This window comes from Symsagittifera roscoffensis, chromosome 4, assembly GCF_963678635.1.
Source record: "Symsagittifera roscoffensis chromosome 4, txSymRosc1.1, whole genome shotgun sequence".
NCBI classification, from domain to species: Eukaryota; Metazoa; Xenacoelomorpha; order Acoela; family Convolutidae; genus Symsagittifera; species Symsagittifera roscoffensis.
In genome coordinates this window covers 26,836,528-26,861,565 of record NC_087065.1, presented here as the reverse complement: position 1 = coordinate 26,861,565, position 25,038 = coordinate 26,836,528, and the positions used below count along the sequence as shown (strand labels likewise).

Genomic DNA, 25,038 nt, shown 5'->3' with positions numbered 1-25,038 from the left:
GGCAGGGGTTAAATTTAGCTACAAATAGTGTTTTCGGCATAAATGAGGTTGCGTTACGGTTGCATTACGTGGCGGCGGCGCTGTCTGCGGCATTGTGCATGAAAAAGTGAAACAGGGCAGGATTTCAGAATGATAAATAGACAGAGCTCAGCTAAACAACACAATCATTCAGTCCTTGCATTTGTATACGCAGACACACTATGTATTCAGGAAGCAATGAGGGAATATTCAAGGGGTGTCCCTGACATTAAGCCTACTGGTTCTGTAGCAGAACACACACAACAGCTTCCATACCATACCATGGCAAAACAAGTAAAAGTAAACAACTTTCTCTTTTAGTCCGCAAAACTTAATATTATTTACTTCTTTGGTCGGAGCACGTTTAAAGCTAAAAGAGCAACACTACCTCTCATTTATTTATTTCCTTTTTCCTTGAAGGGATTTATCCTTTGCTAGTATTAAGAAGTAGTTCGGTTATGGTAGTAGACAGGAACCGGTAAAAGGGAATTAAAGTAGCAGAATCACTATTTCAATCACAGCTCGTCCCAATTTAGAACAGTTTTAGCTACTCCTCTAAAGTGAAAAGAAGAAAGCAGGTCTGAAATATATACAACTTACCGCTATGCGCTATGCCGAAATTACTATCAGGTAGTAGCTGCTTACGACTTGACTCTCCAGAGAGTTAGAGAGGCGAAAAAGAACCAAGAAAATGAAGAAAAAAAACCGGAAATTGGCGAATATATTATCACTAGTTACACTTTTGACCAAATACTAAGCAAAAAGAGCAACTGTTTATGGCAAGTTAATTTAACATTTGAGCAAAAATTGAATTGACAGCATTGGTCACAAAAATTCATGAAAGGCCACAAAAATTCATACGATACATATTAAACTAGCACTAATGTAATTTTGAATTATCTCTCGTCTTTATTCCCAAAAGATATTTCAAAAAGGTAACGTTCGTTCGGGAGATTCGAATTGAAATTGAGTACAATTGACAATTCTGCACACTGCACAAAATTGACGAATTAACCTATTCCGATCCCGGTAAATGAAAATAGACTTAGAAATAACTGATACCAGACAGGCACTTATGAAGACGAGTGCTGTACGTTTAAGAGCCGCTATCATGATCACATAATTCCATTTCAAAGATGATCTAAAGAATATCGAAATAATTAACTCCTAATATAAAAACTTTGCCGTCAAATTTGGCTAAAAACAGATGAAAAGGATCCTTCACAGTTCTTACAAAATTTAAGATAGAAATTTGCAAGAATTTGAGGATTTTATGACCTAAACCGCCCAAAAAGAAAGTAGTCAGAAATTTCAAATTAAAAGCAAAACTCAAAACCAACATATAATTAACTCAGTTATTAAATAATATAGAAAGCAAGCTCATGGGGTCGGTCGAAAATGAGCAGTTTTTTTTATAATTTGGGCTAATGGATTACAGTTTTTTACGTTTTGACGCTCTCTCCACATAAATTCGACTAGATACGAATCCACTTGGGCGCAACTCGTTCCACAATGACGCTTATTTTGCATTTCGCCACTTAGATTCGATACTGTTCGTATGGCACAAACTAAGCGGGTCGACAAAGTTTTGGCTATGATTTACAGTTTCATGGTGAAAACCCTCATTTCTGATGCCACTCTAAGCTTTTCATTCGTACGTACGAATAAGCGCTCCGAGAATTGGCTGTCTTACGCAGAGGCGAAGCTGACCTTCGCACCACTTGCGATATACACAAACATAAAAAAAACAGTACAACAGAAACATAAAAACGATACAATACGATCATAAAAAAGTTTTTTTTGAATGTTCAGACTGGGCGAATCAAAATTTTAGTGTATCTCGATCAAAAACAACTAGGGACCCATTTAAAGATGGAGGTACAAGCTTAGTAATGAATGAACTTGCTACACTGATCCGGTACGATCCATGTGATTTCAAAAATTGGACTAAGCCCAAAACCTTAGTTGTTTCTCTACTAAAATAAAAGAAAAGAATAATTTTTTTTTTGAGATTATCAATTTTCTCAAGATAACCTTTCTCTTGCAAAAAATGAAGGAACCACCGCTTCTGCTGGAACAATTATTGCAACCAGTTCATTCAATTGACTTTTCATCTCAGATTTGATTTCGTAAATTTTAAGAAAAATCAAAAAAATTCGAAAAAACGGTCAACAGTTTTAAAAAAGTGTCAAAAGATTTTCCAAAATCCATAAATTTTTTCTGTAAAAAGCAGGTTGTGGTCGCTTAATCAGAGAAAAATCCCAAAACTGGGTTTCTTGAATTAACCTCTCAAAGACAACCTGAGAATTTGCACGGTCGTTTTCGCGTAAAGTCAAAGTGTACAAAAAAAACTGTCAGTTTCAAAACTTTGACTTGTTTGAAGGCCGCTACTTTTTTCTTAAACAAACTGCGCATAGACAATTACAAAGGCAGGCTTTCAACAATCTGTTGTTTCTACCACTTGCAATATACACAAACATAAAAAACAGTACAACAGAAACATAAAAACGATACAATACGATCATAAAAGGTTTTTTTTTTGAATGTTCAGACTGGGCGAATCAAAATTTTAATGTATCTCGATCAAAAACAACTAGGGACCCATTTAAAAATGGAGGTACAAGCTAAGTATTGAATGAACTTGCTACACTGATCCGGTACGATCCATGTGATTTCAAAAATTGGACTCAGCCCAAAACCTTAGTTGTTTCTCTACTAAAATAAGTGAAAAGAATAAAAAAAATTTTGAGATAATCAATTTTCCCAAGATAACCTTTCTCTTGCAAAAAATGAAGGAACCAGCGCTACTTCTGGAACAATTATTGCAACCAGTTCATTCAATTGAACTTTTCATCTCAGATTTGATTTCGTAAATTTAAAAAGAAAACAAAAAAATTCGAAAAAACGGTCAACAGTTTTAAAAAAGTGTCAAAAGATTTTCCAAAATCCATAAATTTTTTCTGTAAAAAGCAGGTTGTGGTCGCTTAATCAGAGAAAAATCCCAAAACTGGGTTTCTTGAATTAACCTCTCAAAGACAACCTGAGAATTTGCACGGTCGTTTTCGCGTAAAGTCAAAGTGTACAAAACAAACTGTCAGTTTCAAAACTTTGACTTGTTTGAAGGCCGCTACTTTTTTCTTAAACAAACTGCGCATAGACCATTACAAAGGCAGGCTTTCAACAACCTGTTGTTTCTATTAAACCTATAATATCAGATTTGTCAGAACAGTTAGCGATAAAAGTCCAAAAAACGGCCAACAAATCAAAAAATGGAAATTTCCGAGAATCAAAGCCTTTTGTGTGAAAAAATAGGGCCTAGCCGCTTATGCAGAAGAGATTCATGCAGCCTTTAATTTCGATGGAACCCAAAAACTCAGCTTTGAGGACTTTTATCTTGAGCAAACTGCACATAGACAATTATAAAAGTAAGCTTTCAACAACCTATTGTTTCGACTAAACCTATTCAACCGAGAAAAGTCCAAAAAACGGTCAAAAATCAAAAGTTTGACGTTTTCGAGAACCATAGATTTTTGTGTAAAAAAAAGTGTAGCAGATTATGCAGAAGCGATCCACGCAAGCTGCAGTTTCGATTGAACCCAAAAACTTAGATTTGGGAGGGTAGTTCTCGAGAAAAGTTTGAAAAACGGTCAAAAAATCAAAAATTTGACATTTCCGAAGGTGATAAATTTTGGTGCCAAAAACTTTGTGAAAACTCGGTGATGCAGGGGAATTTCTACTTTCCCGTAATCTCCATTGAACTCACAATATCAGATTTGAGAGGTTAGTTTTCGAGAAAAGTCAAAAAGATTCACAAAACGAGCAAAATCGAAAGGGTTCTCGTAGTGGAACGGGGAGGAATTCTTCAGTGGTAAGATTTCAGGGGTGGTGCGTCTGTATAGCCTGCTACAAAAGTTTATTTGCGTTTGAGGCTATTTAAAATTGTTGAAGAAAAAACTTCGTTCACTATAATTTAAGAATGGCATAGGGTATTAGTTTCGGACAGGATAGTATCAATTTTAGATGGTGGTGATCCATATAAAAAATTTACAATTTGAATAATTTTTTTTACAGCGCTCATTTTTGTGCATCGTTATCATACAGAAAGCAGCCTTTTGATCTATTTTCAGTTTGTTAAAGATATTTTACTCGTGGGACCAGGCAGGGCTCGCGTAATTTGAAATTGGTTTTTGATGGTCTTGAAACCAAAGTTTAAAAGTGAACAGTAAACTTTCCTTGGACTGTCCCCAAGAAGTACCAGATGAAGCCTTTAAGATCGATATCCTACGCGCGGCTTTAGCGGATGTTCGGTTTCAATGTTCAGCGAAAATTAGGGAGGCGTCAATGAAGACACCAAATATTTTGAGATGCTTCTCGAGGGACTGCCTAGCGATGTTCAATTTCACATTCGGATCGAATGTGGAACAGCACAATATAGTGAAAATAGTGAACAATATAGTGAGCATTGTTTTTCATTGAGGCCCACTCAGGTAGTTCGACAACCTTTTAATTAGCTTTCTGGTCCGCTATATGCCATGAAGAAGATCCAGGAATGTACGATAGTTCAATATGTCAAATTCTTTTGATAAATCAATAGCGGCTAAGACTGAACTATTTGTAAGCCTTTCTTGGTTAAAACCGTCGCTGATAAAAACAATCAAAAATGAAAAAAGATGTAGTTGTTGAATGCATCGGACAAAAGCCAGGTTGCTGATCGGCTTTGGATAGAAATTGTAAGGGTGGGATGAATCAAGGGCGAAAAGGGTGGGAAAATTCCAAAATGTTGACAGCTGGTCTCAAAACCGACACTGGGTGGTACGAGTCTGAAGATTTGAGATCTTCGTTTGGTTTTCATAGGGGGTACAACTTTTTGAAATTTTCCAACCTTGGCGAATTTTGTTTTAAAGAGAAAAAATTGACGGAGCTTGAGAAAGTGAATCAGTCAAGATGATATTTATTGATCTGACTGATCTTCTTGACTGATTTGAATGTGAGGCACTTTTCATAAATTTTACAATGACAAAACAAATGCACTGAACAAATTTTACACAGAGGCCAAGTTTCACTTCGCATACACAAGCAAAAATATGACCGATACTGGGAAAAAATGAATGAGTATAAGTTTGAATCTACAAAATTTCTCAAGTGACGCACGCCAATTATGAGTCTACATAATTGCCAAGTTACGCAAGTCTATTATTACGCATTAGCACTACCAGTCAATTTTAAAAAAACCAACTAACAGGCCTCGATTTTTAGAGTGGACGCAATTTAAATAGTATACAAAAAAATTTGTCCAAATCAGCAGGGAAATAAGAAAAAAAATATGATAGCAGTCGTTTTTTTTGCACTAATGGAAGCTCTAACCCATAAATTGCAGGAATCAGCTGTATAAAAATCATTGTTGCCAATCACGATAAGACACTTGCATTCGCAGGTTTTTTTTATTCATGTTGACTACAAAGACAAGAAACACATTGAAGAATCAATATCTATTTAGAGATAATAATCATTTCAAGAAGGGAACAAGCTCGATTATTTTTTACACAACTCATAACAATAAAAAGATTTCATCTTGGAAGAACACCAAAAGGCTTTTTGTTTTTCATTGCTCTGAAAGAGCTGCCCCTAAAAATACGACAAAACAAGGAATGGTTTCATTTGAACGTCTTGTATCAGAAACAGCTCGTTTTGAACCGAAAGGAACTCAAACTTGTTACCTTATCCTGCCTGATGGAAAATTGCGATAGAATTCGTGCATGAAAACAATTGTATTTCATCATATATTTTATGCCTCGTAAATCATGGCCGTAAAAATTCTCTTGACGCTTTAGGCAATAGTGTAGCAGCATGATGAAAAAATACACAGTGCATTATGGTGGATGAACCAAATTTCGCCCCTTTTGGCTTCTAAGCAGAAAATCTCCGGACAAGCTTTACAAATCAATCAATGACATAAATGGATACAATCACCACAAAAGCCTTTCGAGCATTTCAAAACCTGGTTCCAAAAAAAAGATAACTAAATTTTGCTTTTCAATTATCCATGTTTATCCAATTTTGCTTTGAGGCAACTATATAATTGTTATCGCCCCACCTTTACGAATTCTGCATGCAAAAATTAAAAACAATTATACAATCAGAACACTGGAAACAAATTTTTATTGGTTATTGCTCATTATAACATGGAAGTGGAATTTCCGGTGGCTAAACTAAAAAAAGCTTTCGATATCCAAACTTACACAACATTTAGACATTCATTTTGAAAATAATTAGGTACTCCGACCAAACAGCCCCTTGTGCATTCCGCATGAGAGGGGCTCCAAATCTTCAGAACATGTAAAACGGGGAACTTTAGAACATGGCAAATAACAGTTCAAATAACAGTTATGAAATCAACGCAACGGTTTTTATTTTCCTAATTTCTGTATGGAACACGCATTAACCCAGTTCGACAGCAGTACTAAGTTGGTAACGCAGATCAATAACCTGCCAACCAGCTCGGCAGATTAAACGTGAATATCTCTGTTTACAGTATCTTATCATTATTCAAGCGGCACACTTGTTGCCGGAACATACGGAAATGAAAGTCATTTCTATTTACTTAAGTTCGGTATCGAAGAGTTTCAGTCCAAGATTATCCAAAACTATACTTTAAGACTCGTGATTAGAGTCGCAATTAACAATTTCTTTTAAAGCTAGACTTCTCTACTGTTGAATCAACATACATTGAATAATTTTCGGCTTCTCTGACATCGGCACTTTGAACCAATCCAATATGGATATTTGAACTGTTTAATCGCAAGAGTTACAAATAGCCTGGGGAATTAATGTGTCCAACAAAATCCACAAGTGCAAGGTTTTCTTTCCAGAGGGAATAACTTGAAAACTAATTGGAATAGTTTTAGCTTCAGGAACTCCAACTTTGAAGCGAATCAAGAATCACCACAGAAAAGTTTTCGTTCACATAAACCCTCATATCATAACAGAAGATCACAACGGCTCCAGATACTTTAGGGCCATATGTGACTGCCCGATAATTGTTTCGACCATTCTCGAAAGAGTGAGCTGGAAATATGGGTCAGGGCGATATTTTTTAAAGTAAACGCGATAATGATATCATTTTGAAGCGTTTTTAGTTACGCTTCGGATTCCAGCAAAAATTCGATAAGGTCTAATTATGTTTGATTTTTCAGACTTATTAAGCAAAGCATGATCAAGAAACTCAACATTCTTTACTTGTGCAATCAATACTACTATACTCCTTTTTAACTGAACACACGCGAGCCCGGTTTTTTCAACTGGTTTAAAAGCATGTTACAGTCCGCCCATATAGTTTCTTGTAAAGAAAAGAAAAGACTTTTTTCCTTTTGAAATGGCTTTTCAGCGATAGCCCGATAACTATGTACGGTTGTCACTTAATAAATAGTTCAATATGACATTATTCGCTGGGGTGACCTGCGAGCATATTGTTCTTGATGCAGTTATTCAGCTTAATCGATGCTTGCTATGTATCTAGAAAGTCAAAATATAGCCAACAGACAGTTGGAAACTCAAGTAGACAAAAACACTGGTTTTCTGAAAAAAAAAATCAAACATTAGAGTTTGAAAGAGAAAAACCATATCACCCTAAAGCTCCTGGGGTATCAAAATCTTCTATGATTGACAACTTCTTGTTAAAGCTATTCCAATGTGATAAAACTAACTGGATCAATCGCTAATCCCCCCCCCCCCGCCACGTCCTCACATCACTACCACGGTCTCTGACAGGAGTAATTAAAACATACTATTATATTGACAATGCTATGCAGCAGATGCGGCACCCAATGAGTACTGATATTTGCTAGTTAGATTAGAAAAAAATGGGGACTCGTAATACAACATTACGCTCTCTAGCTGGCTTGTGTATTGAGTAGCAAAAAGTTAGAACAGACAAAATTAATGAAATTTGAAGTTTCAAGTGTCTTAGAGACATGCTTTGTCCGAAAAATTAACTGTTGCATGCAAATAATTTCTGAAACAATTAATTTCTCTTTTCAATTAATTATGTCAGTTTCAACTATTGGCAACTCTCTACAATATAAAGAAGTAAGTAAACATACCCCAAAAAGTTAAAATCCCTCTTGAAGGGGTAGATATTGAGCTGACCTATTGTGCAAACTGTTAAGAAGGCGTGAAAACAAAAATAACAATGACTCACCCTTCTCTTTGCATCATCATCGGCAGCCGTCTGTGAAAGCGTAGTCGGCGCAATGGCCAGTGAAGAACTATTGTCACTATCTCTCCTCGGTCTGCCACCTCCCATCTGACCTTGACCTCCACCACCCAGACTTGACCTCAAAGCCTCCTGGGTCAATTGCTGTCTCTGCAGACTATTGTTCGATGACGTCACAATCGGCGACTGTCGGCTAGTTCTTAACTGCTGCTGATTCATTACGTCACTCTGTTGGTTCTGTGCAAAGGCGGCGAAGTCGTTTGAAGACGACGTGTTGTCACGAGGTATGCTGGGATCCCGTGCGAGAGGTGACAGTGGTGACATCGGAGACAACGCCGATGGAGCGTCCCCATTTTGCATTGGGCGTGGCGATGCCACCGTTCTAACACGGGGCGAGGAGAGGGCAGAGTTCCTTTGTTGCAAATGAGGGGGTAGCTCATTGTTGTTGTGTGTCTGGTTGTTTAGCTGTCCCGAATCTCGAGTACGGTCACTGTCCCCTGCAGAATGTAAGTCGTGCGTGGGCGAGAACCGAGATTGCAGCTGGCTTTCGTTGGAGATATTGTTCAGACGTTGTCCTAGTAAACTTCGCCTTTTACTCCCATCTATAACGAGTAAAATCTTTTTATTAAATCTGGGAAATTATCATTATGTCAGTTCAATTATCATTATATCGCAAAATTTAGTTTTATAAAAGAATTGTCAGTTCCATCTCCTTTCCCGTCTCAATTGTGGCAGCTGGCTCTTCAATTCAGCGTTGAGTTTTCTCTTTTTGGACTGGTTGAGCCATCAGCTTTCAATCAGCGAAAACGTTGCCTGCGATACCCAACGTATCGAGCTCTCAATCGTAACTTCAAGTTCTCACATCATACGGACCCCCCCTTACCATACCATGGAGTTACCAGCTATAATAAGGAACGCGCTATCCAAACTCTACACCAAATGAGTCAAACGTTGATCTATTTCTTCAATTGATAGCATGGAAACTGTTCTCGCTTAAGAACAGAAAATCTTACCAAGGAAATTCAAAAAGCATTATAATAGACCAAATGTTTCAATCAAATGCATGCTTTAGGTCAAATCATACGAAACTTGCGCGCGCTTAAAACAAAACAATCTAATCATGTCACATGAGCCGCAAACGACCATGCTGTAGCACACTCAAGCGTAAGAGTGGGTTTGGAGATGAATAGATTGTGGTGAGGTTGAGTAGGCTCAGTCATCTTCTTAAGTAGTGTTTCAAAACTTGCTGACCAGCTGCAGACATTCGAGTATCAAAAGGTAAATCAAACATTCTGGGTTTAGTCTACTGATATTTTCTGAATGAAAGAACTAGTGGTTAAAGTGAGCCAAGTTTAATTCGGGCTTCACAAGCGAATTAGAATGTAATCGAACTGTACAGCCATGAAATGTACAGCCAAAAAGAAGCCATGTAATACAGCGCTGTTTGAAAATGTTCAGTCAAAAAGATTTTGAACTGAAGGCAGTTCAGACAAAACAGAATGAATAGAAAGGGTTCAAACTTTTCCAAATTTGATACTGTGTAATTTGTTTTGCTAAATTTGTAGAAAAACTTTCGCCTTGAAAGTGAGTCCTTTTCGGCCTACCAAGTTTTATAAAAATGGAACTGAACACAATCACGACGTATATTGTAATGAATGTCTTAATTCGCCCATCAAAGACTAAGAGTACTATAGTATCTGAAACTTCGTAGAAGCATAGCCAGCAGAAATTTGGAAAAAAGTCAAGCTCAAGGAAATAGAAAATTATTACGTTCGAAAAAAAATACATCATGGTAAAGCTCTTTGATTCCACAAACTTTTCATGATTGACACTTTTTTTCATAAACTAACCCAGTTAGAGAAAACTAGCCAATAAGTATTTTTTATTATTCCCCTGTGAAATCTAAAACCCACTTTCAAACCTGAACGTCATTCAAATATTTCTGCGCCATGAGCAGTTTCGTAATTGGAGATGGTAATTTGTCTTCCTTTTACCAAAGGAATTTGAATTGAACTCGCGAGAAACCAAAGTGACACCGCGATAAAACCAAATTCACTTCGTTTATTGACACTTTTTGTTCCCACAACGTCACAAACTGACTGGAAAGATCTTTGACGGAATAAAAATTATTCGTCCGATTTTTGATTCAAGCAAAACCTGTGAGGTGTGATATGTTTTTTTCATATTCAAGCCCTATTGGACAAATTTTGAATTAATAAAAACTGAGGAAAAATGCCTTCCATATATTCGAGGACAACTGGCCTGCATTTTCTCAGTTTTCAGACCAATTTAGAGCCACTGGCTGAAACCTTGCGTCTTTCCTAGGTTTTTAAAACAGCAAGACTTGCAAAGACAATTTGACCAAATTGATTTTAAACTCAAAGAAAACTTAAAATGTTCTCGCGGGCCTCAAGTAGTTCAAGCCTTTTAAAATTTTGTTGAGCTAAAAAAAAAAGCTCATTTTGATATACTGTGATGCAACATTGACCTCAAAAAGTTGCGTATTTTATTGTTAATTCTCGTCTTATTTTCAATAAAATTGCATTCAGTGAGAAAATTGCGTTTAAGCTATTCGGCTTACTTCATCGTTTCTTCTGATTACAATATGCCAAAAAAAGCCTCAAAACGGAAATTAGACTAAAAATTGCTCGAAATTAAATTAAAAAGCAAAATACCCCTAAAATATGCCGAAAAATGGAACTAGACTGAAAATTGATCGAAAGTGAAATAAAAAGCAAAATACCAATCCGGTTTTTCTCGACACTTTCTACCAACCCGGTTTTTCTCGATACCAACACGGTTTTTCTCGACTTTATATCACCCAGTCTATACTGATTATTTCTGTGGCACCTGATCTTGCGCGGGCAAACAAAAGTAAAACCAAAACACACCCTTTCAAATGCCGCAACATCGAATATTGAAAAATACCATTCAATTCTAGTAGGGAACTATTGAAGTTCCCTCAATTCAATTCAGATTGATTAATTGAAAGCATAAGAAATTCGATTATCTCGCTGCGCTCAAATAAGAAGTGCTTACACGTTGAGCATCCTAGACAAGTGCATTAAGCACAAAATATTAAGACAGCAAACTGAAACAGTGAAGCTGCGCTTTGCAAACACAAGCAACGCCAAAAAACGGCTCTTTAAAGTGCAAACAGAAAAAGAAGAAAGAAGCTTCGAATTAGAAAAAATTCGGCAACGTCTCGGATTCGATCACCGACCTAGAGGTTATCTCACGCACTAACCACTCAGCCACGTTCGCTTAATAAATCACAAACCACTAGCCACAAACAAAGCAGAGAACAGATGCTATGAAATTTCCAATGCTAGAGATTGTGATTATAGCAAAAAAGCCACCAAATAAGTGAACACTTTTAATGAACTTTTATATTCGCGAGTTAGGGTGGCCAGTCAAAAAGCAGAATGGGTCCAAGAGCAGAAAAACAGAAAAATATCAGAACAGAAAAAAGTAATTATCAGAAATTTCAATAATATCAAAGCAACGAACATTTTATGCATAATTTGAGCAATATAACCAAGAATAAAAAAAAATCTAATCAAAAAAACTTATTGAAATTAGTCAATTCATGCATAATTTAGTCATTTTCTTGGTATTTTTTGACAATTCTAATAATGGTTTTATCAATTAGCCCGTACAAACGATTATAAGTCAATATTCTTCTGTTTTTCTGCTCTTGGACCCATTCTGCACTTGGACCGTTCTGCTTATTGCTCCGCCTCCGCGAGTTAGGTTGGGAAAAAGAAGAATCGTATTAATACACTACGCTACCAAGTGTAAAAGCCTCAAAAACTTTGCGAAATATTTCAGCTATCAAGAACAGACGCCTATTGCTAGAAAATATTGCTCAATCGTACCGACGAAGATCCCGACATGAACAAGTCTGCAAAAAACTAAAAACTATTGAAAACAAAATTCCGGATATTGGGATAATGCTCACAGATGACGAATTGTGAAAGAACTAATAACCGCTACAAAAACGAAATTCTCGGGCAAGTTCGAAATGAACTGTATCTTTAAGAAACGAAAACAATATCAGAGCAAGTAAAGAGAGTCACTAGTGAGAAAGCATCTTAGAACACGACCATCAGAACAACACCAATATTATACAAAGTTCTACAAACGAAGGGACAATACAATGGTTCCTTCTCGGGATATTTCATTCGCTCATCGAATGTCAACACAACCAAACAGCAAATACAGGCCAACCACTTGAGAATTATGACAAACTTGTACATTTCAGGTGAACAAAATTGCTCAAACAAAAACGGTGCTTAAAACTTATGTAGAGCAAAAACCAATTCTGAATGCAAGGAGTTAGGATCAGAGATGGACATCTATTTATTTGATGAACGAGTGAATAACCTGAATAGCTTCTCTGAAGGAGCGCTGCTTAATCAAACTTAGTAATTTTGAGCAGTATTACGGTTCAACTCGAATTTCATAATGCCAACAAATAAGTCTAACTTATCAATTTATTCACCGGTTGTATTTTGTAATGAAAAATCTTTTGCAAACACAAGGTTCAAATCATCAGTAACTGAACATCGTCGAAATAAGACGCTCGTCTTCATATAGCGGCGTTTAACCATTATTATAAGAAAACGCTTTTTCATGAGAGCTGTTCAAATATTCGAACGACGTACAAGTTAATGATAAACACAGAGGCGTATCTGAGCTTCGCACAACTTGCGATACAGTATAAGAAAGCCGTTAAAACGGAAAAAAATGATAACGTCAAAAAATTTAGATCTATCAAAATAAATCAGGCTAGTTTTGAAAAACAATAGAATGTAAAGTAAGCATCGAAAGAAAATTTACCAAGTGGTAGCAAAGTCGAAAATAGCTTAGAAGAAACCTTTCAAGCCAAAAAAATCAGCACAATTTAACACTTATAAAAAATTAACAAGTACCCCTCGCCCTCAAAACAAACACAAAACATTATTTTCTCGTCAAATGAAACATTATGAGGCCACATAAAACTCCCCTATAGCTCAAAACACAACAACAAACACAACTTTTTCGCTCGTCAAACCACGCAGTATGAGGTTTTAAGCCGATACAATACAGGCCGAAACCAATCAAACCGAAAAAAAAGAAACATAATAAAAAAACAAAAGCCGAAACTATAGTCATGAAAACAATTTAACAATTTGTGTGATCCAAGGGTGAGCATAAAAACTACATTTTACTTGAAACGACTCATAATTCGGTCACTGAGCCGATAAAATATAAGCCGAAATCATTTAGGCAAAAAAATTGTGAGCGAAAACAAATCAAAAAAATTTACGAAATCAAGAAATTACAAACAGCAGAAGTAAATCAAATTTCTAAGAGCAAAATTAATGTAAATTGCGTATAACAAAAAAAAACAGTTCTAAGATGTGGCAACTTATCTGACAAAACAGTAGCAGATAAAAAAAGCCGACAATTTGAACCGGAACATTTCCCCATTGAATAAAAAAAAACTAGTCCTGCTCAGATTCGAACCCAAAACATTTGCTGTGACAAGCGGACCGTAAACTCCACACCACACTTGCCGGAGTCGAAAAAAATGAATTCATGAAATGAACCCAAATCTAACATTTTTATATTTTAATATTCTGTGAACAAAGTTATTTACGGGGGAAAAGTTTAGTACCCGATTGCAATACCCTTGCTAATCGCAAGGGTAATTTTTCTTAACTGGCTTCTAACAAAAAAAAACCAAAGCAAGATTTGACGGTCAATTTCACGGTGTAAAATATTATCACTTCATTGAAGTAAACAATCAAAAAATTATGTAAATTCTAATTTTTCCAATCTAGGTTTTTTCAGGTTTTTTGGAGTGTCACTGGTTGCACTATATGATGTTTTGTTTAGAATTTTCTATCTCATGGAGCACTTTCTCTGTTTTTATACAATGGCTATCTATTTATGGCTAGATAGATTTGTCGATCTCCTTTATCGATTTTCTCTTTTCCTTTAGTCTCAATAGATCCAGTTATGAAACAAAACTAGATAAAATGGTTCGGCTAACAAAAAAAAGTCCCGTCGAATTGGAACCTAGGACCTTTTCCGTCCCACGCCTATTTATTACCTCCAAGCCAAGTGTACCGGAAACACAAAAAAATTTGAATTTATGAGCTGAACCAGAATTTACTATTTCTAATTTTTCACAATTTTACGGGAAAAAAGATAAGTACCCGATTGCAAAACCCTTGCTTATGGCAAGAGTAATTAGGATCTGTTGAAATCTAAAATTTCAAGCGTATTTGATTATTTTTTTACATTCCAGCATATCCAGAAAATTGAAGAGGTTTCTTTTTGATATTCACTGCTCAAGAGAAACCAACATGTCAATCGATGTCGCTCAGAAGATCCAATCCTGCAAATGAATTATCGCAACAACACCTGGCTATCTGATAACTTTTCTAATATAAAAACATAGCCAACAGACAGTTGAAAAAAGAAATGAACGCAAGAGATAAAAAAATGGACTTTAATTTTTAAAGAACTGACTTGAAAATTTTTGAATTTAAAAGAAAAAATATAAGCCCTTAAACCCCTTTGAATTTCAAGAACAATTTATGATAGGTCCTTTCTTGATTTAACAAACTCAATTTGAGACAACTGGATGAACAGATAAATTTTTAATTCTGCTGTATTTTAAATAAGCACCTATACTGAACCTATAAATTCAAAAGTCAAACCGCGAAAATCAAAATGGAGCCTGAACCAATGCAAAGACTAAAAACAAAAAATCACCTTTAAGTTATATTCTGTACTCTTAAAACGAAAAAAATAATGGTTTTGTTCGCAGATTAAGATACGCACAAAAACATTGAAACAATTTGATAAAGTCTTGTGTTGGAATTTATTATGACTTTATTCTGACTCTTGGAAACTAATTGAAAGATAAAACCAAATTGATTTAAAGCAATGAGAAAAAAGCTAGAGAAGGATCAATTACAAGCCATGGGAAAATTTGAAATTAAATCTTCTAGAAGAAGCGAATAACGGATGTGGCGAAACAACCGGAAAACCAGCAAGAAAATACGTGGTGGTCGAACGAAGACATAGGCGAAGAAGTTACAAATAAAAGAATTTTGCTCAAAAAGTGGGAGAGGTGTGGAAATCAAAGAAAAAGGCCGGGTGATATATCGGAGGCAGAACAGTCGTGACACTTCTTGTTGCTGAAGCTAAAAAAAATCAAGCCAGAAATGATGTAATGATGTTTCGAAAAACAGAGACACTACTCAAAATGTTTGCCTCGGCACGCAAATAAAAAATGTGGCACTGGCACCGAGAGAAATGAAAAACAAGAAAAACCCAGGGCTAACAGGTCTTACTTCAGACATGGTACAATTTGGATTAAGTGGAATGTAGAATTGCTGTACTTGCACCGATCGGCACTTAGTCCATTGTTATTTCTGACAATAATCTAAGAGGCTATAAGAAACTGTCGTTCCACGGTACCGTGGGACATGCTATGTGCAGATGAATTTGTGATATCAGCTGAAACGGAATCCTAGTCTATTCAGAGGTTTATTAATTGGAACACGGCTTTACAAAAACGAGGTTCATAAGTTAATTGAATAGGACAGCATTTGACTTCAGGCAAAAATGTAATACTCAAAAAGCTGGAAAATAACCAAGCGCTTGTTTGAAGGGAGTCGGCACCAATTCAATACGCTACAATTCATGTAACCAATGGGTGCATAAACCATGCAGTGATCCGAGGAAGATACTAACACATACAACTGATTATATTTGTCCAAGATGAAATATTCATTCAAATTGTTGCTCAAAACAGAATGCTGCTGTACGGATCAATCAATCTGAAACCGTGGACACTGTTCTGCAATCTAGGTGAAGTAATTTCCGGTGAATGTTACGCAATGGATGCATCATCGGTCGGAACGGCAGCTTTCTCGAAATGGCGGCATATTGCACCTCTGCTGCTGAATGAAGATATTGACTTGATTACAAGATATCATATCTACGGGACTTGTCTCCAGCTAGTTCTGAAATGGAGCTCTGAAACCTGGGCGCAGATCCAAGCAATATCCAGCTCTCTTAAGAGAGCTGATATGAACACTCTGCGTGGGATTACAAGAGTCACTTATAAAGACGCGGGTTACCAACGCAGCAGGAATTAAAATGACAGGTCTTGTTGATCTGGACAAGCTACAAGTGCGTCACGGCTACATGTGCTTAAATCAACAGACCATGTTTCTGGACCAGAGAAAAGAGCAGCAGGAAGACCTTAGGACTCTGGATCGACTGTAATGAACACGACCTGAATGCTTCAAGTCTCAAACCCACAGACTGCCTTGATCGAATGTCATTAAAAAGCGTATTATCTTCCAATAAATAGCTTGAATTATGTTCAATGCCCTCATCTGAATGATGGAATTTGTCAAGCTATCTATAAACACTATTGCTTACGCACTTCGCGAATATGCAACTCCGTCACAATGGAAACTCGAACATCGTTTTTAGTATTCAAAACTGAGTATGGAAACACAGCGTTGGGTCGTTCTGTTTTGCAGCTGCAAAACGTGTTCATATTGCGCGAAATCGGAATAAGTTCCTTAAAAAGAGCGTTAAGCTGGCCAAAACCCCACCCTTTATTGAATTTACCGGGCTAATTGTCACTCGGAAAAGGCATTTTACTGTTTTTGTTGTTTGATTAAATTAAACTAGCGAGCAACGCACTTTCGGTCCGTCAAACCAAATAATGAACGTAAAAAATCAACGTGATTGATGCAACCTTAACAGGAGACGCGGCATTTAGCAACGCTTTGTATTGCATAAACTGAACAACAAAAATTCAAAAAAGTTCCTACCTGTCCTGTTTGTCGTGAATAAAAATTTCTCTCAAATAGCCCAAAAAAAATACTGAGTGTTGAATAAGTAACGAAGCAAACTTACAAAGCGGTAACAAAGCAGATGATTCTTGAGCAAACACACATTGGGCAAAAAAAACTTTGTACCAAAAAAGGAAAACTAAAAAAATGTTTAATCCCCCTTCAAAAAACTTACAAAATAAATTTTTAACTCCGCAAACCATTCATAAATATGCCTCTGGGCGGATAAATTATTAGCTGGAAAATTTTGCAGCTGAACGAACAAAACAGTGAAAATATATACGAAAAAGAAAACTGAAATCTGAGTTGGTAAATTTTCAACGCAGAGGCGAAGCTTCGCTTCGCAAACGCTAACGAAAACACAAAAATCAGCACTCCAAAATGCAATAACAAATATTAGAAATAAGCCTCCAATAAGCAAAAACTGGGCTACCTCGGAGATTCAAACCTGCGACCTAAAGATAAAGTCTCACACACTAGCCTCAGATGCTTATTAGCCACCAAACAATAACCACAAGAAAAGTAGAGAACAGATGCTATGCAATTTCCAATGCTACAGTGACAATTTCCAACTAAGTGAACACTTTTATTTGCGAGTTGGGCTAGAAAAAAAGAAGGTTCGTTATAATACACAAAGCTGATCGCAAGAGTAAATAGAACGGCCATTTAAAATGCAAACAAGCTGAAAAGTTGCCTGTTGGTTGACGAAAGCACAGATGGAGATGACCACCAATATTAGTCATCCTCTGAACACAGTTATTTACGGGAAAAAGTCAAGTACCCGAGTTCTAATTTGCTAATGTTTCCGTGTTTCTGCACATTTTGTTTATTTCTTCTCCTTCATTCGTTATTATAGAGCGTAATAAGAGCTCTGCTTTAAAAAGAAATTGAAAAATAGGTACACGAAATTGAACAACAAACCGCGGCAAAAAACGAGCGTAAGGATTTTACGGCTCATGTGAAGCACTAGGGAAGTGATTCCGTTGCAATTTATTTGCCTGAAAACGTTCCGGTTACAGTTCGATACTATTATTTTACAGTGTCATTAGAACCCTACTAAAACGCTATTTCCGGTACACGATAATGGGTAGTAACATTTGTATTTATCATTTTGTATCTGCTTAACTACCCCCTTTCAAGAAAGGGGGGCAATTGTTAAGTAGATTAACTACGTCGAACTTTCGATCAATCAGCATGCCGCTAAATTCGTATTTTATATACAACGCTCTAGTGCTAATTTAGTGCTTTTTTCTAATATGGAAGACAATTTTTTAGTAGATGCCATAGGGAAGGGGGTAATTGTTGAGTATATCCATCGTTTTTGTAATAACCCCATCTCGATTTTCAGATATATAAAATGTCATTCGAATCACAGCAAAGGCTGTTAAGCCTGCCAAATTCTTGTCTTTTGTTCGTAAGTAACGTTCTCTACTTAAAATCAAAAGAATTTTTTCCAAGTACTTATTGAACCAGGATAAATTTTAGGGAGCAAACATTTCTTAAACTCAATTTTATATCGGAAGTAAAAAAAACTAGCATTTAAAGATGATATTTGAAATGGATGAATGAGTAATATTTATCACATCTAACAATTCAACGACTAAAATATCAATACTCTATTTCCTACATCAGAGCGCAAATCAACTTCTTTTAAACGTAACCAGAACAAAGGATGAATATTAATTAATTACCTTAGAGACTAATTGATTTTGAATTGTCAATTCAAGAACTACAATAGAAATGTCCTGTCAAGGCCATATCAGCGTGAAATTAACGGGCAGGGGCCATTTTATCTCCAAGCGCGACTTGTATTTGGTTACAAAAATAGATCTGATTGAAAACTGCTAAAATAATTGAAAATGACAGTTTGAAGAGACAGAAAAAATATATATATGCCATTCAATAAAGCAGGTGTAATTAAATGTACAAATATAAGAATAATCCCAGACCAGGTCATCAGGTTAAAAAATCTTAATTTAATCGAACTGAGTACAAAACTCCAATGTTAAGCTAAGCTACAAAATGAAGTCCCTGTATTAGTTAATAATTAACATCTAGCTGGTAACAAAACGCCCACAAGAGTAAAGGAAGCGATATTCAAGGGAGCATTTATATCCACTAAGATAAAGGTCAACCGAGGTCAAGTCAGGAAGGATAGAATACGGAACTCATCTTCACTCATCAACACGCACGCATCTACGCAAACTTGATTATTCTACAACTCACGAAGCGCAACTCCGAAACTTGATCGGAAATACAACAACCAAATCGAGTTAGTTTAATCCGACCTCATCAATGGTATTAGTGTTATTATTTCATACTAAACAATCGTGATTGGTGATATGTAACAAACACTATCCACGAGCAAGTACACTTCGCTTATCGAGATGCGAAACGTATACAAAAATTCTCGCTGGCCGAATGAGACTGCTGCGTATTCTATCCCTCCCGACAAAATTATCCAATCACAGGCCTCGGTTCACTACTGCAATCTGATTGGATGAGATCACAATTTAGACAGTCACTATCACAACAGTTCAACAGACGAGTTTATCATTTTATGTTGTCTTCAGTTTTTTTGACTCAGCATCAGAAGATGATATCTCTTTCAGGTTTTTGGCGTGAGAGTGATAGCTTTTATTTAAATTATATGCACCTCCCGTTGAAGCAAAAATTCATCGTTTCTTCCTCATCTTCGAATCGGCGTCATCAAATTCAATATTCATCGATCGGTTAGTTTCGAAGGGAAGGATAGAATACGCTCAGCAGAAGACAGATCAATCGAACTAAACGCTCTCCAAGAAGCTCAAATCGCAATAGACAAAATAGAATCGAGCTCTTCGCAAGACGAAAATAGCAGGCAACAATTTGGACAGTGAAAGAAGGTGGGAATGATGTGCGAGGAAATATATTTCTACGGTGATAGATGATAATGCTCTGCAGTTCAACTCAGGGTGCACAAAAAGTGAATTGACACAAACGAAATCGTGCTTATCATTGAACACTTCATGTCACTATTGCGCCCAATCTAATTATCGTCTAAATTATCAAAATCCTCTTCATAATTTGACTCTTCGCCCTCGTCTGAAACAGACTCTTTATGGTCGACATTCGTCAACTGTTGCAAGATATCAAACGAAGTACTTTTACTAGGCGAGTATAACCTGCGTCTTTCCTCTGAGTCCATTATACCACCATATGGATCCCTAGGCGCTGCTGATGACGATGACAGGAAATCAGCCGGGGACCTCGACCTACTTTGCCTAAGGTAACTATTAATAACCGCATTAGAGTCATACGAATCAGCATCATTAAAGCGATCACGATCTGAGGTCGCGTTACTAAAATTAGTCATGGATCTTTCCGAGGGTGAGTCGCGAGCACTCTGAGGAATGCGGTGCTGCAAGTGACTTGGGATAGCTTGATGGAAGTGAGACGGAGGCAGGTTTCCGCCTCTACTGGTCGCAGGAGAGTTGAACTTTTCGCTCTCTAGGTTACCTCTACCAAATACCTCCTCGCTAGCACAACTTACATCATCGACATCATTCAGATCTTCGTTTAACCCACTAGAATTCAAAAAACACAAATCTCCAGTGTTCGAATTTCTCGAGTCTATATTACGCTGGTCATATGGATGATTCATACTCTGGCGCATATCAGACTGAGGGTGCTCATCGGCACGACTCGGGTTACGAGACTGACTTTGAGAACTATTCCGACTTCGCTGTTGGAACTGCTGATGATGCGCATTGTTACCATACTGTGGCATAGGAGGCAAGTCCCGGTCTCTAAACGGTGTACTAGAATGACTACTGTGACTCATTGTCGGACTCAAAACAGTATCTGGGTTAATTTCGACACTACCTCGGTCCAAGGTGTCTGTAGACCTTCGAATCTTTTCCATCAGTTCATCGTCACCCACAATTGAGAAATCATTACTTGCCGCTACAGAAAATTTATTGGTTGTACAACTGTCCAGAGTATTGAAATTACTCATTGAGAATTGGGCTAAGGTGTGGGGTGAGTTGGACGGTGATATAGCCTGCAGCTCCGGGAACCTTTTCTCTCCCCGTGAATTTCCAGAGCTACCTTGGTCGTTATACGACCTCCCATGCTGGCGACTCATGTCTGTTAGCGAACTTTCACTGGATGATAAATCAGCGCCATTCCCATTTTTAGAGTTCATTTCATCGCCATTTTCAGTATCGGTATTACCATTTTCGTTTATTTTTATGTTATTAAATCGCTCTTCAATCCTTTCTAGGGTGGGTCTATTACTTCCATAGATGGAGGAGCCCTGTGTTATCATCGGTCCTCTGAGTGATAACACAGGCGGCTGCTGTTGATAATACATTTGGACATTGGACATCGGCTGAATTTGTGCCGAAATAGGCTGACCCATTACAGGCGGTAAAGCTGGCGGACTAACTGGACTCTGCAAACTGCCTGCAGAGTTTTCCAGACTTCTGGAGTTAGTCACCGCTCTAGACTGTAGCAACTCTTGGGATCCATGGCGCTTCGGAATTATATCCGCCGGCCTATTGTGTACATTAGATGCCATGCCGTACGGACATTCAGAGTAACTCGACTTAAAATCATAAGGACCTTCACCGTAAGGGTTCTCAGATGTTCCGTACGCCGAGTTCCCAAGCAAACCCCGCTTTCGAAACTCGTCGGTTATTGATGACCTGGAGTTTTGGTGTGAGAGTGCGGGCAATGGTACGGGAACGTTGTTATTGTTGTGGAACAATTTCTGTAAACTTCCGCGGCTTGAAGACGCGTCTGCATGTTGAAACTGAAGTGGCGAGTTTTGTGAGTTTCGGTTAGGATCATATAACGCGGACGGCAATCTCTGAGTATTCAACGGACGTGGCAAACTATTGTTAATATTAGTATTGGACGGTAGCACATTTGCACCCGGAGCCAAAGGCGAGGCCGACAAAACGTATGGTGAGGTAGGATTGTGGGTTATTCTACTATTTTCAGACATATACTTGCCTTCTGAGTCGATTGAGTCACGCTGACGACTGGGAGGCCGCATCATCTGTGCGTTCCCGCCCATCATCTGAACGCTTGAATGCTCAATCATAGCGTTTTGTGTCTGGTTGTGATTTTGCTGCTGACCTTCGCCGTTAACTGGGTAATTCTCATAATCGTGATCTGAGTCATTCTCTTGAATCACCTCCCCTGAGATTCCACTTTCTGGGTGGTACTGCTTCGTTAGATGGGGAGGCAATTGAGGGTGATAATTGTTTGGGGGGAGATGGGGCAAATTTTGCTGCTGCTGCATCATCTGCTGATGTTGTTGCTGCTCCCCTGGAGACATCAGCTGCATACCCATTTGGTTAATGCCTTGGTTGGACATTGCCAAGGGGATCATTTGAGGTCGCATTGGCTGGGATCCGTCATTTAAAGGAGTACCACTCCTGTTCAACAAAGGGGTCCCAGACATCAGCTGCTGGGGAAGTGGAGATGTCGCTGACATCCGATTGAAGGGAGCAATGGCAACTGCAGGTTGCTGCAACTGTTGCATGGATCCATGCATTGAGCCCTGAATCATCTGTTGTTGCTGTTGCATCAGAATCATGTTAGGGTCCATCTCCTGTCTTTTTGGAGGCATGGTAGAAGGGACCATCTGCATGCCCATTCCAGGCACCATCTGCATCCCAGACATGCTTCCAGGGGTTCCCGGAGTCATCTGAGATACCGTTGCGGGCGAGGCCTCGAACGATTTCGCCGGCAGGGTTTTGCTGATTGGTGCTCCTATACTGCTTCCAGGCCTATGGCAAATCAGATTATAATTCAACTCGTTATTTAGGTATCATTGCTAGATAGATAGATGCCTGGTTTATTAACTCACCTTCTCACTTGTAGCCTAGCTTGGTTTGTACTTCGCACTTGTTCAGCCATTTCTCGCTGTGTTCTTCCTCTAAAACAAAAAAAAACATTGCCTGTTCATTTTTTTCGTTTTCGATTCGTTTTCATCGATGGCATAGACTCGCAATAAACCTATATCCATAAATTTGAGCAGCACACTTGTTATGTTTCAAGAGTGGGAAACTCAGATGCCTTCAACTTACGCGTATCTAAATGAGGACCCTGACTGTAGGATCTTGACTGAGTTCTGTGGTTTGATAGCATGTTCATTATGGGGGAGTCTGAAAAAGGCGTGGTGCTCAATGCAGTCCTTCCAGAACCTCTTGCACGCATTCCTGCTGGTCATCAGGTATTCAACTGTTGACTGGTTGAAGGAGGACACTGCGTCTGTGAGAAGTTTGATGACGAAAGCTTTCTTCTTGAAACTCAACTTTCGGATCTTGGAGAACGCGAACGAGTTGGACTTCTGAAAGTGCTGGAACACGCTGATGCCGTGCTGGCTCACTGCTATATGGACCAGAACATCATCTGAGTTCTAAACAAGATTTTAATTAGAAAGAGAAAGTATTTATTTGAATTCCACAATCAAAGTGTTCCATTCTTCAACCAAAGGCAAGAGCGCGTGGTAGTTCTTATATTCTTAAGTCAAGTGTCAGATCGAGCTCCTGTCTTTAGCAGAGGATACCTGTTCTTATATCGCCCTAGCTTTTACTCAACGGCAACGAGGGTAACAGTGATTTTATGTAAGTTCAAAGTGTTACATGTGTTTTGCCAGGAGACAAATCGGGCGGCAAAATGAGAAGATCGTTTCAACTGCTGTGATCGAAAAATTATCAAAGCGGAGAAGAGCGACTATAAAAAATTTACTGATACTTTTTTGAAATTTTTTTTTCAACTTTCAAAGAAACAACAAAGTTGTGCCCTCAAAGCTCTATGAACTTCAAAAACAATTTATGATTGACACTTATGATTGATAAAACTGATTCAACTAGAAAAAACTGGATAATAAATTTACTATTCCGCTGGGAAATTGGAACCTGATCTAAACTATATTTTATGATTGGATAAATTAAATGTTTTACCAATGTAAAGTATTTAATATTAACCAATCATGATCCATCTAACTAACAACCCACTTATTTGTAAGTGCTGAAGTTACTTGTAATTTCAGCACCAGAGAGATTTGAATTTAACTTAGAAATTAGTTGGACTCTCCCGAGCACTTCAGAAACCGCAATAAACCAGTATACCCTAGATCTATTGAGCCTAGCAGAGACTAGTTAAACAACCTGAGACTAGATAGTATAAGAGTAAGATTAGGATCGGTATTAGACTAAGAAGTTGCACGAATCTATCCGGCCGAAAATAAGATAGCGTGACGAGCAGACGGTGTACCCTATCCGAAATTACTCTATGAGTTATACAACCCAGACCTAACTCATCTGGTGCGACCATAAGTCTCGAACAAGACCTTAATAGCTTAGAATTAACCAAAATAGATTAGAAATTAGACAAAAACATTTACAAAATGTTATACGACAATAATTTAATCGAAATGTCTCTACGACTCAATAGATCAGAGCCAATATTCCGAACCATAACAGAACTACCCGGAATTGGAAGAAGACCTCGAACCAAAGACGACATACGACAAAGTAGAAACTTACCGTATAGTTATATGATAGTTCGGCAAAAGCCAGAACAAACTTTTATATTTCGAATACTACTTGCAATGAATTTAGATTTCCATTTGCAAACATAAAACCTTGAAGCTAATCTTCAAAATCATTACAGGCGCTAAACAAAATTATTAATATACAATAACGATTGATAAAAAGATCTAAGATCGTTTTCCTAAAACTGCAGTAATATACAAAACATGTTTGAAAAATATTTATTGAAAAATAAAAATAAAAATTAGTAGCATGACAATAAATGGTTAGTAATCATAAATCATCCTGTTGTTCCAGCTCCATCACCTAAAACATAACAGCAATCATAAACCCACTAATATCATCAAAACACTAAATCTTTCCTTTACACACATTTAAAATTTTA

The 25,038-nt window shown here is 37.5% G+C and overlaps 1 protein-coding gene across 1 annotated transcript in view; it reads right to left on the bottom strand.

The window, feature by feature from the left end:
* The window catches only part of LOC134845157 (FERM, ARHGEF and pleckstrin domain-containing protein 2-like), a 55,732-nt gene that overhangs the window by 8,910 nt on the left and 21,784 nt on the right, over positions 1–25,038 (bottom strand). The window contains exons 6-9 of the mRNA XM_063862037.1: positions 23,184–23,515; positions 22,964–23,032; positions 22,102–22,883; positions 8,216–8,832 (exon numbers count right to left, since the gene is read on the bottom strand). Of these exons, the coding sequence (XP_063718107.1) occupies positions 8,216–8,832; positions 22,102–22,883; positions 22,964–23,032; positions 23,184–23,515 (1,800 nt within the window). The remainder of the gene's footprint in view (positions 1–8,215; positions 8,833–22,101; positions 22,884–22,963; positions 23,033–23,183; positions 23,516–25,038) is intronic.